This window comes from Lytechinus pictus, chromosome 8, assembly GCF_037042905.1.
Source record: "Lytechinus pictus isolate F3 Inbred chromosome 8, Lp3.0, whole genome shotgun sequence".
NCBI classification, from domain to species: domain Eukaryota; kingdom Metazoa; phylum Echinodermata; class Echinoidea; order Temnopleuroida; family Toxopneustidae; genus Lytechinus; species Lytechinus pictus.
This window is the reverse complement of record NC_087252.1, coordinates 8,086,254-8,104,804: the sequence shown is the minus strand read 5'-3', so window position 1 is coordinate 8,104,804 and position 18,551 is coordinate 8,086,254. Positions and strand designations below refer to the sequence as shown.

Below are 18,551 nucleotides of genomic sequence, written 5' to 3'. Positions count from 1 at the left end.
AAATAATACACAAATACCCTTACAAGGAGGAATTTTCCCTCAGATACATTTGTGGGGTTCAAGGACAGAGAGAATTATGTATTCACATGACACAAAAGGTGGTCTATAAAGTCTCAAGATTTTCTGTCCTCGATGTGCAGCGTTGGCTTTCAGAAAAGAGCGTAAAACTGCCATTCTGGTTCTGAGATATTTGACAAAGGTTTGTAATCCTTTTTCTAGTGACAATAAATTGACCCTAAACTGACTAGGATATTTTAGATGTATTGAGGACAGGAGGGGGGCAGGCGCGTAGCCAGGGGGGGCGGTCGCCCCCCCCCCCAAAACGTCCCCAAAAAGAAAAAAAAGAAGGGAAAAAAAGAGAGGAGAAAAGGAAAAGCAAAGGGAAGAAAGGTAGCTTTGTGGGTTTTTCCTTTTATTCTTTTTTTTTTTTTTTCAAAAAGAGAAACTCCTTCACTCTTGCTCTAAATTTATATATATGAATTTTGCTTACGCGCTGCGCGCGGATAAATGACAATATTGCAGTTCTCCTCTGTTTCCCCCACCCTTTCTCTAACCCTGTTTTTCCACCTCAGCTATACGTGTTTCTTGCCAGTTCAAGTTCAAATGTATACAGTACATGAGGGCATGGAATTAGAGTAAGGTTAGGCCGAAGTGTATGAAGTCTTTTTTTTTCAAATTAATCGCGAAACTTCTGGTCGGGTTGACTCCAGGCGGGTCAAATCTTTATATCAATTTCTGCCGTCACCTCCACTAGGGCAACTTCTCCCGCTTTTCAACTCATTATTTAACAACCATAATTTTGGGGCAAACGGGTTTCTAATTAAAAAAAAAGAAGATATAAAATTCGTGTCGTATCAAATAAAAAGGTACAATGTTTTTTTAATCAAATTCTAGTAAATTTCATGTCATTTCCCTGCCCTGTCCTATTTTGCGCCCTCAGTTTGAAATTTTGAATGACACTTAAGTTTCTTTATCGTTAAAAATGAAGCGCTTCAAGATTAGTCAAAGACATTATACATCATCCTTTTTATATAATTTTAATAAATCACAGAAGTTTCAACTTTTTGAGCGGTATTTTCCTTGTAATGAAGTTAAATAATCTTAGAAAATCAATTGAATTAGAACCGCTGGGTATAGAGATATCTGCATGTAATGAAACGTCCGACCTTTAAGATTTCAGAGTTTCATTGCTCTGCGCGCGGAAGAATATCTTCCTCCCGGCATATCTTCTCCTCTGTTTTGCGAGTTAAAGATATGCACTGTGGCTAAATTGTAATCAAATCTGATCTTTCCGAGGGAAGCATTCAATATGACTTAGAGAATACCATTATTTCGGGACCCTTTTCTTTGCCAAAAAATTATAAAATGCATGAGCTTCCGCACTTCGCGCGGGGTGATTATTATTATAATTTCCTTTATTTTATCCCTTTTTGTGCGTTCACAATCACTTTTGAAAACAAGATTCAAAATCACAATAGAGTGAACTGAATTGGAGCTGATACAGGCAGGGTTGGAAACAGGTACTAGAGACAAGATAGACGGCTCCTTTTCATTTTAATTTATGAAACACCGAAAGCTTCGCGTGGGAGGGGGAAACTCACCCTCCCTGCACCCACCCCCTAGGGAGCGCGCTTTGCGCGCTCTGTAAGTGTTGGCACGCTTCGCGTGCACTTACCGCCCCCTCCAAAATGAAATCCTGGCTACGCGGTTGGAGGGGGGGGGGGGTCCCGTCCTTTAATATTTCTCTGAATGCCCTGTATGTCAGTGAACAAATCAAATAAATATTAACCCTATTCCTTCAAGAAAGTCTGTAGAGAAATGAAAGAAGTTTGTTTCCTCTTCCATCAGAAAAGGTTTGGGAGGTCTCTTTATACTCAATAGTTAAGAACCTACTACGGTATATATAATGCCCTCCTCTTTTTTTTCTTTTTCTTCTCTTTTCTTACTTTTTTCTTCTTCTTGTTCCTTCTTTTTATCTTCTCTTTTTTCTTCTTTTCTTCTTCTCTTTTCTTTTTACTTTTCTTCTACTTTTTTTTCTTCTTCGCTTTTTTCTTTTTCTCTTTCCTTCTTCTGTTTTCATTATCATCTTCTTCTGCAATTTTCATAAAACGTTGACATAAGTATACATCAGTGATTTTGTAATTTCAATAAAATAAATTTATTCCATTATACAAATGTATACATCATAGGCCTAATATACAATCAGAACCATAATTTAGTGATATGAAAAGAATAACAGAAAGAAAGGAGATGAAAATAAAAAACAATTCACCAGTAGGAAAGTAAAAAGGGAAAGAAATAGAAATGCCACCTCAGTACAAGAGAATTTAAGCAAGTTAGCAAGGAAAACTTGTCAAAGTACATCTGCATGAACCTTACCTTTCGGGAAATTTTGCCATCTACTGTATACTCTTTTCTGTACCAGTGTCATCACAAGGAATTTTTTTAGCAGTGGTCAGAAAATCTAGCCAAGTTGGTTCAGGGGAAATTTTCATGAAAGGACTTGGACGTTTAATCTGACAAGTCCCGTTTTATCTGACGTTTACCATAGTCACAGCCCTCCTCAGCCAATCAGAATCAAGGAAAATTGTCAGATCTGACAACTTGTTGGACAAAATTCTTGATGAAATGTTCATCCACAGGATGAAAAACAAGTTGTTTTTATTTTCTTCTCTTTGTCAGTAGGTATATTAATGCTGGTCAAGTAGGTGAGATTGCTTTTGAGTGGTGGACATTTCAACAGCATGCTCTATTTCTCTTTCTCATTTTCTCCATCTCTCTCTCTCTCTTTCTCCATCTCCCGGCACTCTATCTCTCTCTTTCTCTCTGGCCCTTTCTCAAAATATCAATATTTCAAAATCAAATCTACTTTGTGCGATATACATTTCTAATCATCATTTTTCCCACTCTCTTTCGTTCCATCATTCACAACTTCCCTTTCTATATCATTCTATCTTTATCAATGTACAAGGAATAATCATTTTCACCCACATACAATTAATAGGGTCTATTCATTCATTTCGTGTCAATCAATGTGCCATTTACACAGAGTTACGGTGACTCATTATCCTGAATGCCAGCAATTATGCATGGAATATGATTAGAAACACAAAATGCACAGATTACCATTTCGAGTGCAGGATGTGATCCCGCTCTTGAATAAATTTTGTTTTTGATGATTATAAGCTAATCATTGCACACACTAAATTGGCAACATGATAAAAACAGCATCTTAAATTGAAATTTAGCTACTATCAGACATTTTGACTGATATTAAACAATTGATTTTTTTTTCAAAGAATCAATTATTGCCAATCTAAGGGAAAAAGACTGATTTAATCTAGAGCTGGTAAAAAATTTAAGAAAGCCGTGCTCCTCATTTGAAGCATTTGGCCATTTGCATGCACTGCAATTAGCTCAACAGTAATCCCAAAACTTCAAAGGATTCATTTCTCAGAGAATCTTTCAGAATTCCAGACCCTTGTTTTCACAAAGTTTCATGAAATTTGAAAAGTTTTTCAAATTTCATTAATTTTAAAAAGCTTATAAATGTTATAAGCTATCAAGAAGACAGTCTCGTTGGCTAAAATCAAATCTGTCATAAATGTTCAACATCTGTGATTGGTAACAAGTTGAGCAAAGGTGTAATATATGAATGACTAAAATTAGAAATTGAAAGCAGTATTTTTACATCTTATATTAGTCCATACGATCCCACAAGATTGAAATGCGATACTCCATAAGACAATAATGAACAGTGCCGATTTTTTGCAAGTTATTACTTGCATTTACAGCTAAACTCCAGTCAAGTCAAACCTTTTGGCACCGTACAGAAATAAGTCCAACTTGGAGGAAAATTTGACTTAGAAACTAGGATGTAGTCCAGACCATTCCTTCAGAGTCACGCTGGAGAAATCCTTCTCCCATACAATCAGAACATGTGACTAGGGACGAGGCCGGCAAAAAGTGGCCTTGAGGCTGGCCGAGACTGCATCCCTGCTTTAGATGCGGTGAATAATGCATCTTTAAATTAATAAAGCTGGTGTATCACAAAGATTTAAGTGTGACTTAAAATCAATTTAATTGTCGATAGCGAATGGTGTACAGTCCATCACCACATTGGACACTTCATGCTCAGCGGACGCACGTTAACCGCGTATTCATAAATGAGATCGAACGTTATATTTCATGTACGCATTGGCACTCAATCACAGCATAAAAATCACACTTAAATCGTTGTGAAACATACCATACTCCTAAGGAGCGTTGACTTAACAGAAGGACTTGTTGGATCATTTATCCAACAAATTCTATTTATGCCGACAGTCGCCATAGTAATGGTGCTTCTCATCCAATCAAAACCAAGGAAGATGTTGGACGAAAGAAGTTGAAGAAACGCTCCTCTGAGTCCGTTCTGAATAATTGCTTTGACTTCCAACACTATTTGACTACAGGATGGTTGATTGTGCAGACTTGACTGCATTAGGGGCAGTGGAACATGGGGGCTCAACTTTTGGTTTAGCCCCCGCCCCACTTTCAACATCATTCCGCTGCCCATGTGTATATTGATAAGCTGTGGCATTCTGGGTACCCATGATGCAATGCTTGATCAAGAATGGTTCACAAATCACAGTTCCAATTACTGGTCCCCATGCTCAGATGCTATAATCATCATGGAACAGAGCTGTATCATTATTCTTCAGTCGATTTCAAGTGTTCAAATGACTGTTGACCATCCTCAGATGCTAAAATCATCGTTGAAAGGAGCTGTATCACTATTTTCCAGTCAATTTTCAGGTGTTCAATTGGATGACTGATTACATAATACTGCACTGATCCCCCTGGGGCAATCCTGGTATCCGGGGTAGACCATTCTCATCAAAGGGCATACCAACATTCTGTAGTGAGGGATGCAGATGGGAAGTGAATATAAGACAAATTAAAGCAGATTGTTATTGATTTACTGAAGATTAAAATATCAACTAAAATAATATTAAATCTTTATTTAAAAATTAATTCGAGAAAATCTGATTGTGGCTGGGAATCAAACACTCAAAGAAAAGTGAAGAGTTTTAGGGGTATCAGCATGCAAAAATACTAGGAAAATTTATTTTAGCAATATTTTGATAACAGATGCCGTGGCTGAGTCGTTTAATGCACCTGACTAGACAAATGAAAAATATGCTTTTTTCGTTACTGTGCACTCGTTTGATTTTCTTTAATAAAAAGTAAAACAAAATAACACTCAATCTATGACAGATCGGGAAAAATTGGTAAATTTTGGGAACTTTGAACAATCATTGGGGGACTTGTCCAAAGAAAACTGAAGAAAAAGTTGGCCCCTTTTCAAAAAGAATCAATTGCTTACCATATCTCCAACAATCTCAGCAGGTGGCTGTCCTAGGCTTTCCATCTGTTGATCAAAATTAAGATAGATAATAACTATTATTCTATTGAAAATGTTGTATCAAATCAGAGCAAATATGTACAACATCATGACCACAACTATGACACAATACTATTACCCCACCACTGAGACGACTACGTTATCATCGTTGTCTCCATGATCACCACCAACGTCACAATTGCACACAATATAATAATATGCACAGTTCTACATAGCATATTATGATGTAACATCTTTATGTGCTCTCAAAAAAAAAGTTTGGATATCATTACCCCAGCTTTAGCCCCTCACCCTTTTAATGTGTGGAAACATTTTAAGGATTGAATCCTGCCAGTCCCCATTTACATCACCTTAGTTGATTGCAGCACAGCATGAATAAATTCCTTGCTGAAGGAAATTAACGTGGCTGGGATTTGAATCCACAGCTCTCTGATTGAAAGGTTAGGGTCAAAACCACTAGGCCACGACACTCTCACAACCATGAGTGTTGCGGCCCAGTGGATTACTCTCCATACATTGAAAAAGAGGGTCATGGGTTGGAATCCCATCCATGGCACAATTTTTTTTTCAGCAAGACATTGACCAACATGATGCTGCACTCAACCCAGGTGATGTGAATAAGTATCTGGCAGGATGGACTCCTTGAATGCACAGTGCCATTACATCATCATGGTATACACAGACCTTCTAGTGGTTATGACTCTCGTCTTTCAATCTTAGAGACGTGGGTTTGATTCCCAGTCATGGCATGTTTTCCTTCAGCAAGAAATTTACCCAAATTGTGCTGCACGCAACCCAGGTGAGGTGAATGGGAACCCGGAAGGAAGAAATTCCTTGAATGCTTCAGCACCTCTATGGCAGCATGGCTAAGGCTGGGGTAACAATAGCAGCGCTTTGTATCCTCAGGCAAAAATGGCTTAATAAATCCAGCTATGATTATCATTATTATTATCTTACCTTTTGAATAAGGTCCATTATCCTGGCCATCCTCTCCTGTTTGACTGAACTGCTATCTGTGTCTTGTTCTGCTTCATACTCCACACAAAGCTGTGACATTAATCTATGTTGCTCACTGTATCTCTGGTGATCTTCACTATTCAGCGTTGGTTCCTTTTCATCTAACCACCCTTGGTACTGGAGAAATTAAAAAAAATAATAAAGAGTAATCTTATCTATGATGCCAGTAACATATTCATACAGCAAGCTGGCTATCATGCCTTAGCAACCTCAACAAACCTTACAGAGACACAGAGACTGTGCCCAGTTTTTATTAGTAGCAGCACCACTATGAGGGGATGTCTTTCACACATCCTCCATTGTTTGAATGTGTGAATTAGGAATGAAGAGAAAGAGACAGGATCCATGAGAGAGAGACACACACACAGCTCTGAATTTTTACTAAGATGCCCTATACATACAACATGGCAATGCAAGAAAAAAATAGATATTTCATTTTGTTTTGTTTTTCTTATTCTTCTCTTCCTCCTTTTCACTCTTTTCTTTTAATAGTAGATAATTTTTTTTCTTCCTTTATTCTTCCCTCTTTCCATCCAATATCTATTTCATTCCTCCTCCATATCTTATCCTTTATCTCCTCCGCTCATCTTTCACTTTAATATTCCTCTTCCTCCTCTTCTTCTTCTCCTTCATCCCTGTCCCCTTTTTCCTTTTCCACCTCCTCCTCCGTATTGTTCTTCTCATTCACCTTTTGCCTTTCATCACGTGTCCTTTCTTCTTCATCTCCTCCTCTTTCTTCAACTCATCAATTTTTAACACAACCCCTTCTTTTTATCATTTTTTATTACTAATATCAGTATTATCATTATTATTATCATTATTATCATTATTATCATTATTAATATTATTAATATTATTATTATTATTATTATTACCATTATTACCATTATTATTATAATTTAATACTATCACTCTTCCTGCTATGGTAATTAATTACAGGTCTAGTAACATCAATTTTTGCAATTAATTGTTTAATGGCAATGGCCAATCAAGATCATCATTACACATGAACTTTGTACAAACATGGACCACAAACCAATCAGAATGCTTCTTTCGTATATGTTATTCACCATTATTCTTGGTGATACAGGCCCTGTTCTGATTATATATTTCTAAAGAGCTTACCTTATCTACTACTTCTTTTAATGATGGATAGAGAATATCTTTAGAGAGAAGGCTCTGCATCATAGTCTGGACCATCGGTAGAAGTTCAGCATTGCCTCCTTCTAGGTTCATACCTCCAAACGATCTTAATAATTCTTCATCAGGTACTTGCCCATCCTAAAATAAAATTTTAAAAAGAGAATATTTCACTCTTACACAGCTCTCATATCATAGCATATTGGAACAACACCTATAAGCTCTTAATGGATAGCCTCCGGTCAACAAAGTCTGGCATGCCAGCATACAGGGCATACACAATCTCCAATCTTAGGGAGTATTGCAAATTTGCAAATGAACTGAACAGATTTCCATCAGGTACTTGCCAACCCACAAAATGAAACAACAATATTTCACCCTTTCACAGCACTTATCATATAAAAAGTTCGGAAAAATATGAATATAGCACTTCATAGATATATAGTAGAGTAGCGAAGTGTGACATCATCCATTTTCTTTTTGTATACCATTTACATAACACATATTTTCATGACAATTCAGAAGAGCATAATGAAAAACCTCTACACACCAATTTTGAAAGAAATTGGTTGATGGTTGCCCAGGGTATGATCAAATGACTACCTTATAAATGCAATACAAACACAACTAAATAGAATATTACTTCTCCAGAAAAAAGCTCTAAGAATAATTTTTCAAACACACTTTAGATCACATACTGATATCTTATTTTTTGAAAATAACATCCTCAAAGTAAGTGACATATATCTCTTCGAACTAAGTCAATTTATGTTCAAATTAAGCAAGGACGATCTCCCCACTATTTCTCAAATATGTTCCATAAAAATGCATCCGTACACTGTTACCCAACAAGGCAACGACAATATTATCATCTCCCATTAACAAGAACTCTATTTGCAAAGAATTCATTTGTCTTTTCCGGGCCTGCCTACTGGAACTCTCTGCCTCAAGATTTTAAAGAATCCCCTAATATAAATATTTTTAAATGCAAACTGCAAAAAAATGTTAATATTGCAATACTCGTTGCAAGCAGATCATGCTGAATAATTGAATATTATTTGTTATTACTGTTTTCTTCTTAAAATTGCAACTAGCCAAAGTACCTGCTCCTGCTGCCCGCTTTCTTTCTATGTTATGTACCCTGCACTTCTCTGTCCCTCCCCTCTTCTCCCCCTCACATTCCCCCTCTCTCCCTAATGCTATTTTTTTTTGTAATGTAACTAAGTTTATTTAGGGGCTTGCCTTTTGTACAAGCTTTGCTTTTTTCGGCAAGACCCTCCGTTTTACTTTAAAATACAATTGTCATACAAGGTAATTTTATTTATCGAATTATGTTCCTTAAATCTAAGATTATGTTATGTATATTTTATTACGTCTTGCATTATTTTCGACCTTGTTTTGTTATACTTATCATGCTTATGTTGTGCAACGGAAATCAATAAATCAAATCAAAGCAAATCAAAGCTTTATTGAAATCAGAGTAAATTGGCTTGGTTCATGACCGTTTAGAACCATGCCAATTTAGTCTGATTTCAATCGGGCTATAAAGTAAGTATTCATACAGCCACATCTTAAGGCCCCAGCAAACCAAGTCCCAGTTCCACCAAACTTGGTTGTAGATATTTGTCATTGTGCTCTGCACAGATGTTGTATAAAATCTTCTAAATTCAAAATATTTGTTTTTGTTCCGTCATTACTTTGGTAGCCCACTCTATTGCCCATTCATCAAATTCTGGAATGTCAGTATACATTGTATGCAAAACTTTCACTCTCAAACCTTCAAAAGATCCTCATCAGATAGCTGCCCATCCTGAAATAAAACAATGATACTTTGCTTTTACATCACAATTGCTTAGCAGATGTGAACAACATCTATAAAAACTTCACAGATATATCTCAGTTTTGAAATTCTACTATGCCTTATAGTGTATGCAAAATCTTCACTCTCAGGATAAGTATTTAAAAATATTGAATGAGGTGCATAGTATGAAACATACCTGTAGGTCCTTTGCATTCTGTGCTAATCTGTTAAGAGTATCTGCAAGAGTTGAAGTCACATCTTCTGGGTTTTGAGTTGTGTTGGAATCACTTGTATCACGAGCTGAAGAAAATGATTTTAATACGAATATTGTAATAAATTTCACATTGTTGCTAAAATGAGATATGTATAAACCTGAACTCAAAAGGAATTTACATGAATTTTTACAGCAGATAATGCATAATAGAGATTTTCTTTTAATTCATTATTGTGGTAGGGTTCGAATACATCAATGCCTTAGCAGAAAATATTTCAGCCCCATCATCATCATATCAACAGCAGCATCATCATCATCACATCACCATCCCGATTATCATCATCAGATCATCATCCCCATCTTTCCATCATCATCATCATCACCATCATCATCATCACCACCACCACCATCACCACCACTGTCATCATCATCTCATCACAACCACCACCACCAATACCACCATCATCAATCATCATTATCATCACCATACCCATCACCACCACTACCATCTGCATCATTACCACCATCATCATCACCACCATTTTTATATTCAGTATTGCCACTATCATTGTCATCCCCATCATCAATATCCCCCTAACAATTTTCATCTCCACTATTATCATCACTCATCATCACAACCACAATCAACATCAACACCACCATCACCCCTATTCTAACCATAATCACCATCATCACAATCATCACTGACATCACTACCACCATCATTACCATTTACCATCATCATTATCATCACTAACATCTTTATTATCCCCAACATTATTACCTTCACAATCATCATCATCATCCCCATTATCATCTATCATAATCTATCTTCAAGAAGGCAATACTCACCAGCAGGTGCAGGAGTTCCTGATGGAGCCCCTGCAGGGTTAGGCATGGCACCAGCTCCTGCAGCCATCGTCTCAAACATCTTCTGCATCTCCGAGGCCATCTGAGGATCACCTCCAAATCCCTGACCAAGCTCCGCCATCAGCCCCGAGAGGACGTTCTCAAACTCCGCAGCAGACTGCTGACCCGCTGGACTGTCGTTGAAGAGCGCTTCAAAGAGCGCATCTTGGCTTGGTGGAAGTTGGGGTCCCTAGGAAGATAATGAATGAAGAGAAATAGAAACACTGACCAAATCCCACTTCCAGACTTGAGATGTTGTTCTTGAAGTCAGCAACAGCCTGCTGGACCTTGCTGGACAATTACACCGCAATCTATCTATCTGGTTCTAAGACATTTGCTCCAGCGACAATTGCTACACTGTAAATTCACACAGTAATGGAATTGCTAACTTCACCCCTGGATTTAACACTATACACTACTCTATGCTAAACCTAACCCTATAAAACCTAACATAAAACCCTATTACAACTATCTATCTATTTATCTATCTATCTAGTATCTATCTATCTAGTATTTAATGTATCTATCTAGTATCTATCTATCCATCTATCTATCTATCTAGTATCTATCTATCTAGTATCTATCTATCTATCTATTTACCTACCTATCTACATATCAATCTATTAATTCATGTATCTACCTATTGATATCTCCCTCCCCTCTCCTTCTCCATCCCCTATCCATCTCCTCTAGTCCAGTTAGCTTTTTTTCTGCAAATGACAAAATATATATATTAACAAATTTGGGGAAATGCTGCTATTAGTGCTATTAGAGAAGTAGAGATAACAAGGACTTATTCTCACCTCTTTTGTCTGTTTCTCTGCCTTCTTTGCTCCATCACTTTCCGTCTTCTTTTCACCGCCCTGTTCTTTGGATGTAGTTAGAATATTAAGCCCTGGACTTGATTTAGCAACATCTGGTTCTTCTAAGGAAGCTGGTTGCAATGGTTTGTCAAAATCACTCAAGGCACCTAAAAGTTCAACAAAGTTTATAATGATTAAGAAGGTCCCCAGCTCCAGGCCATGCAAAATTACTGTGCATTTTTATGCACATATTTCCGTGAGGATATGATTATGTGATTAGTTATTCAAATGTGCATCTAGGAACTTATTTAACCCACAGGAATGCACATTCATTTTGCAAGGTTATTAACCTTGTGTTAGATATCAAGGCATACCACGCCTTAATAGATTTTTAAAAAGATGATTTATAACAATACCATCAACCATGGTCTGGAGAATCATTCCCACTCTCGGGCTGCACGGTTGCTCATCACCATTGGAACTGAAGCAATCAACCAACTACAATGTTGATAATTAGTATACTAATACTAACCTCGCAATACATGTGAGTGGGTACCAGGAGAAGAATGGTGGCCTTTTCAACCTATTTATTTTTCCCAGTAATCACCAGTATCGCTTAAAGTTTTATAATCTTCACTCATTCAATGAACAAGGTTATGATATAACCTTGTTCTCAGTTATATCTCCATGTGTGGCAAAATAAGGGTGACAATTTTTGGCTTATATTCTCTTTTTCTTTGGGACAAATGCTTGATTTTTTTTACACTGAGTTTCCATTACACCTATTCGTCATACAACTTGGCTCTTAAGTAAATTTGATTCTTTAAATTATTTTTTTCTTAGTTAAAAATAGAGATCAAAAAATGAAAATTTTCATGCCATAATTACTTTCCACCAATAGAGGGCATACACAAAAATATGCCCAAAAATCAAGTTTTTGAGCGCTCTGGTGAATACAAAAATTATTCCCAAGTTACTAATGAAAAATAAATTGCAACTGTATGGAAATTAGTAATTTTGGTCACAAAAGTGATATTTTAATGATTCTTTAAAGTGTGTGCTCTGTACAACATTGGCATACCATAGTCCTACCTGTAGATTCCCCACAAGCAGGATAGTTGCAGTGAACAAGTGATAATCTTTAACTTGATTTTTTTTTTCCTGAATAGTGTTACTACAAGTGGTGCACCAAATGGGGTGGGACAAGGAAGACCCCGCCCCAAAACAATTTTTTTTTTTTTTGGGGGGGGCTTTTGCAGTAGCATCGTTCGGGAAAAGTGATACAGAGAAAAAAAATTTTAATAAAAAACGTAAAAAGCCCAGACCCCAGTGCCCAGGATTCAGAAATAGACCCACTCACACGTATTGCGAGGTTAGTATTAGTTAGACAGGAATAACCGTCGTTTCTGGGGATTTATTCAACAATTTCTGACATTTTACTGTAATCCCCATTTACCATTTATGTATGGTGAGTGGAGCCAACGTAGTTCAGCGGAACAACCAAAATACAGAGACTGAAGCTTTTGGTCTAAGTATTAGTAGGGTAACGCGCCCGGTATTCGGTCACTTAAGGGGAAATCGCCGGTAAAATAAATACCTACCTCATTTATTTGTAAATCCACCGACCAGGAGAAAGAAAAAATTGTCCTCTTTCAGATTATTGAACTCATTTAGAATATTGAATATTGTTGAACAAAATATTGCCGATAGACCGAGGTGGTGTTTTCCGCCCAGTATTCGGTCACGCCGCCCAGAATTCGGTCGCGCGAAAACGCGCGATTTATCTGATGTTAACTATTCGAATTTCTCTTATGCTTACTGTTTTTTATTCCTTTTATGTGATCTCCACATCTTAATTATGCATTTCTAGTGTTTACTTTTTAATAATAGCAACAATAAAACCTAATTAGTCCACTAGAAATAACAGAACAGGTGGAAGAATTGAGACTGAACGGTATTGTTTGAAATTTCGCCATGTGATGGCGTAAACTGAATATATATGTTTCATTATTCATTCTATGAAAATACATGTTTAATAATTAACTTTTGTATTTTTTCTTCCCTCTTTTACAGGCAAAACTCCTTTTGTATTATTTTACTCTGTTTATGATTTATAATTTCCTACTTTCAATCACTTGTTTTGCTTTGCGACGTTACATTTCATGTTATTTTTTTCTGTTTTGTTTTGGTATTTATATAATCCCAACTTGCATGGTTTCTTACCTGTTTGCCGTTCTCATATTCCTATGCATGCCCCGGATGCATGCTCGTTTGTTTGGGGTTTTTGTGTTCTTATATTTTGTTTATGAATTTCAATTTCCTACTTTCAATCACTTGTTTTGCTTTTCGATGTTATGTTTATGTTGTTTTTGTGTTTTGTTTTGGTAACATTCCAACTTGCATGGTTTCATACCCGTTTGCCGTTTTCATTTTCAGATGCATGCTCGCTTGTTTGGGGTTCTGTTTTTGTCTGAGGGAGTCTTTAATTATTTTGGTCTGTTTATTATTATTATTATTATTTTGCTTATTTGGTAATTCAGTACAGTGGGGAATCCAAGCGGGGAGCAAGGTCCGTGTACCCGTAATTCCCGTTTCTTTTTACATGATAAAAGTGTCAAATTAAGGGGGCTCATCCCTGGATCCGCTACTGAGTAGAATCTATTATTTTGGAGATTTTACTTAATGTTCATAATTTTCTAAAATCATATTTTTAATCTGCCATCCCGATAGTCCTGATAGTCATTCATGAAAATCTATCAAATAACTTGGTTTTTGTTTTTAGTCGCTCCAGTCAATCACCAAAAGATAATCAGCCACACAACCTATGTCAAATAGTAGATCAACACTAGCTCATTCAAACTATGGGCATCGGAGAAGAGGATTATCTTTTGTATTTTTTAGGGGGTGGATGCAACAATAGAGGTCCCCAATGAATATTAATCCTCTGCTCTGCTGACCATATCAATCCCCTCTCGTTAAGATTATATAAATTTTCAATCACTCAGAATTTTTAATACAACAATCCAAAACGGAATCAACCAGAAAATGGCGCAGCATCATCGTTTCAGTCAATTTCATTACAGACAAAGAGTCAAATGGGCAACATGTTATTGAAACTTCACGTCTTTGCAGTCAAGATATTGTTTATTTTTTTCAGTCTATGAAATGAATGGCAAGGTGAATGTAGAATTAATACAAATGGCAAATAAGTTTCATACTCTTGTCTTTCATAAATGGAAAGAAATCAATAAATCAAATACTCTGTAACAAAATTTACTGTTTGGCCATCTACGTACAATACATTAAATTTATATAAAATTAAGAATGATATGAATACAAACAATAGAATGTAAAAATAATTATTGTACTGCAAAATAATTAGTACCAGGGCGTAACAACTGCGTAGAATATATATTTTCTTTGTAATTTCTTGGATTTTATATTAGTTTATTTTTTACAATAAAATTAATGGCTCAATGATACTTATAAGATCTACGTCGGCCTCCGATATAGGGAAAGCGAAGAGGAAATTTGGATTTCATATCATTCCTTTGATAAATCAAACAAAGTTTTAGGGAACATTGTGATATAAGAGGTCATTGAAGACTATCTTTAATTCACTCAATGCTAAATCTTTCTTGAATACAAGTGTGGTACGCCTTCTTGATGAAATAATTTGAATGAAGATAATGTACATAAATTAATTTCATCATAATGGCCTTAATCTATTATTCTTACACTATCCTTTTCATAATTATGCTCATTGTTTTATTGCAACTTCCTTCAATATCATAATTTACTGGTTCCATATTAAAACACAAAACTACTGCCCTCGCTATTGTCATTTCCTTTACTACATCAATGGTCCTTTAAATCCCCCAAAAATGAACGAGAAAAATTAAATGGGAAAGAAAGACAAAATAACGACGAGACCGACAATTAATTTTGAATCATCTGCTGAAACTCTAGTCTCTTCACCCCGAATTTTGCCATCCGCTGTTCCAATGCCGCCAAATTTGCTTTCATAGCAACGGACAGGTAAGGGCTGGAACCATGCCGCGATTTTACTGGTGTCTTCCCATCGATCTGTGGAGAAACTGGTAAGGAAAAATTTTAGAACATTTGAATTACACAGCATGATGGAAATTACCGATTGATATAATAGTTTAAGTTCAGAGTATGGTTAAGTAAATAAAAAGATGTAGACCTACTTTATCCCTATGCGTTGATTTAGGTATCCCATATACCTAAGACGCCCTCCTTTTTGACATCTTGTCTACCATCCAATACCGAGTTGTCAACCTGCTGTTTGATATACTGTTAGTAAAGATTTTGATATCTGTTTGAAAAGTCATTGAAAGTATGAACTCAAAGAATTTAAAATTAATATTAGACGAAAGGAACATTTTATTAATTCTATAAATCACTTTAGGCCTAACTCGGGCAACTGAATTCCAATTGAATTCACAACAGTAACTGATAATTCTAACCGAATTCGTCAACATTGTCATCCACTTTCGATTGATGTTATTAGCAATGATGACAATATTAAAAGGCCCCTTGTTTTAAATTAAAACGACCAAAAAAATTAGCCGCAGACCTCTGATATGTGAGGGACGGGCAAAATTGAGGGGCAATTTTCCAGCCTTTGATCTAGCAATGACGTCTTTTAAAATAACACTCGTGGAAGAGCCTTTTTAATTTTTTTTTTCTTGGGGGTCCATCATCCCTGGAACCGGATGTATTATTCAAATTAATAATAATATTGAAAATAACTATGATAACATTAAAAAAATAACACGGTTTAACTATTGAGGTTGAGTTTGACTATTGAGGCCAAAAAGGAAATCACTAAGACTTAATCTCAATCACGTTAAAGGCAATATCAAAATGAGCCCTGGTCAAATTCGCCAACTTCGTCACCATCGTCATTCACCCGCTCATATTGCATTTTCACAGGCAATAAACATCTTTGTTCTAAGATTTTTATTAATAAAAATAATTGTAGGTATATTCTTAACTTATTTAGGCCTAACGTAGGCATATCATTTGCCCTATCATTTGAGAAAGATGTAGACTTCAACTCAATCACGCAAAGGCAATCAAAATGAGCCTTGGTCAAATTTACCAACTTCGTCACCATCGTCATTCACCTGCTCAAATTGCATTTTCATAGGCAATAAACATCTTTGATTTAAGATTTTTATTCATGAAAAATAATTTTAGATATATTCTAAACTTATTTAGGCCTAACAGAACAAAAAATGGATTAAGATAAGTGTTTCACTTGCGAGGAGCAACGTATCTGCACGCTCTTCCCTCCTCACAAACACACCGGCAAAACACTCAATGTTGCGCGACCGAATTCTGGTCGAGCGCCCTCTCACTATAGGGGCAATGTATAAGCCCTCGCTACTCATCAGTTTCACTGCTAGTTGCATATTCGCTGCGACTGGGTGAACACACAAGTCTTCCCCTTCACACTCGTACCAAATTCACTACACCTACACACAAAGTCATGACGTCACAAGAGTTTACATGAGGTTGCGTCCGCTTAACTCAATAGCTAAGAAACCCGGAAGTAAACAAAACCCCCCCGACGCGGTCAATTTTAAGGTTAGTTTTTGGCTGTGTGCTTGTCTTAATCGACATTTTTTTTGAGGTGGGCTGGAAGTGCTGGTTTCTTGCATGATATGCCAAAGTTTTCTGGCTCATGCATTATTTTTTTTTTTTCAACAGCTGTTGAAACAGCTGTCTGACCGAATTCTGGGAGGTGACCGAATACCGGGCGCGTTACCCTATACTAACCTCGCTCGCACCACGAACCGCGTTTGGCAGTGGATTTCTAACTAGTGGGTCGCGCGTGCTGGGATCTCACTTCTTGGGTCCCCAACACACGACTTCTATGGCTTGATTTTTCTGTGCGCGGCGGCATGTAATGAACCCTTGCTTGGCCTTGGGTGAAATAGACCTAGGCCTACAAAAAAATATTTTATAAATAGGGCCTACCGCCTAGGCCTATATTTTCTACCGCCTAGGCCTATATTTTTTTATTACAAGTGCAAACAGTACTTGCACCCATCAATTTCCAACCTTTAATTGGAGGAAGACTTCAAATGTTTCCACCACATCACGCAAACTCGGCAGAATAACATTGTCATTAACAAAAACTTTGACAAATTAGTTAGACTTGGTGCATACGCAAAAACAAGCATGTGGGACCGAAATTTTCAACGCCCCTTACAACAACGTTGGGTTTTATGGTCATGTGAGAATCGAGAATGCTCTTACTGTCCAATAACTGATCGAGATCTACGTCATCTTTACTTTCACTGTCCACCACCTGACTTAATGATTCCTTTGAGGGTTTTTCTTCAGCCGGACTGGTCATCGTTCCTTCCACTTTCTCACTATCAGCTGCTGCCATTTTTAAGATAAGCACGAGCGATGAGGGCGGGCTTGCAAAACATTGCCAAAATTAAAAAAGGCAAAAAGGGGTGATCTGCATGGTGGACTGCGATCCCCCGGGTGGGGGGGGGGGGGCTTCAAAATTTGCACACAAAACACTAGGGTGGATTTTCTCCCCCTAAATGGACCAAAAACCTCACAAAAATTGCCGCACCTGCTGATGTGCAATAGCAGTTCATTTCCATCGATAATTTTTTTTTTTTGGGGGGGGGGGTCAATCCGAAGATGCAGTGGAATTACGAGGGAGTAGAACTAAGTTTTAGCTTTTTGTTCTAACTTTTTTACATGTATAACATTAGTCATGTAGAGTATAGTTTATCATTTAGGTGATGTTTAATAAAATTGTTTCGTTATAATTGAACTGGCACTAGATCGATCTGCTCATGCAGCTGTTGGCCTTTATTATTTTTCTCTCTCCATATATTGAATATGATATGTCATATACACCTCATGATTTCTTTGCATCGACATAATTTTGTATAATTCGCATATATCTTTAATTGATTAGGCCTATACCTTTTAGGCAATCAAAATTGATGTCAGTGTCGTGCTCATTGCAGTGACAGCTCGTTATTTGCACTGCTATAAAGGGGGTTTCAAATTATTTCATTCGATCCGATCTATTGTGATGGACATAAAATAGTAAAATATATAGATTTCTATTGGCCAATCGTTTCAAGAAAATCAGTCTTAACTCTCAAAGGTCAAGTTCCCCTAAAAAAATATTTCAATTTTTTTTTTATTTGAATCAATTCAAACAAGCATATAACTCTGAAAATTTCATTAAAATCG

The 18,551-nt window shown here is 36.7% G+C and overlaps 1 protein-coding gene across 2 annotated transcripts; it reads right to left on the bottom strand.

The window, feature by feature from the left end:
* Positions 1 to 2,063: 2,063 nt before the first annotated feature.
* On the bottom strand, positions 2,064 to 17,742 carry LOC129266357 (peroxisomal biogenesis factor 19-like). 2 transcript variants are annotated; one of them, XR_010294392.1, is made up of 9 exons: positions 17,583 to 17,742; positions 11,292 to 11,458; positions 10,432 to 10,678; positions 9,562 to 9,665; positions 7,550 to 7,705; positions 6,365 to 6,541; positions 5,369 to 5,413; positions 2,641 to 4,898; positions 2,139 to 2,516 (listed from the first exon to the last, which is right to left on the bottom strand). XR_010294392.1 is itself a non-coding variant. In XM_064103521.1 (8 exons), the coding sequence occupies exons 1-8, from the start codon at positions 17,716 to 17,718 to the stop codon at positions 4,818 to 4,820; spliced, it is 1,113 nt and encodes a 370-aa protein (XP_063959591.1). In that variant the 5' UTR covers positions 17,719 to 17,742; the 3' UTR covers positions 2,064 to 4,817. The 2 variants fall into 2 exon arrangements, 1 of the variants encoding a protein (XP_063959591.1); XM_064103521.1 differs by having other exon boundaries at positions 2,064 to 4,898.
* Positions 17,743 to 18,551: the final 809 nt, after the last annotated feature.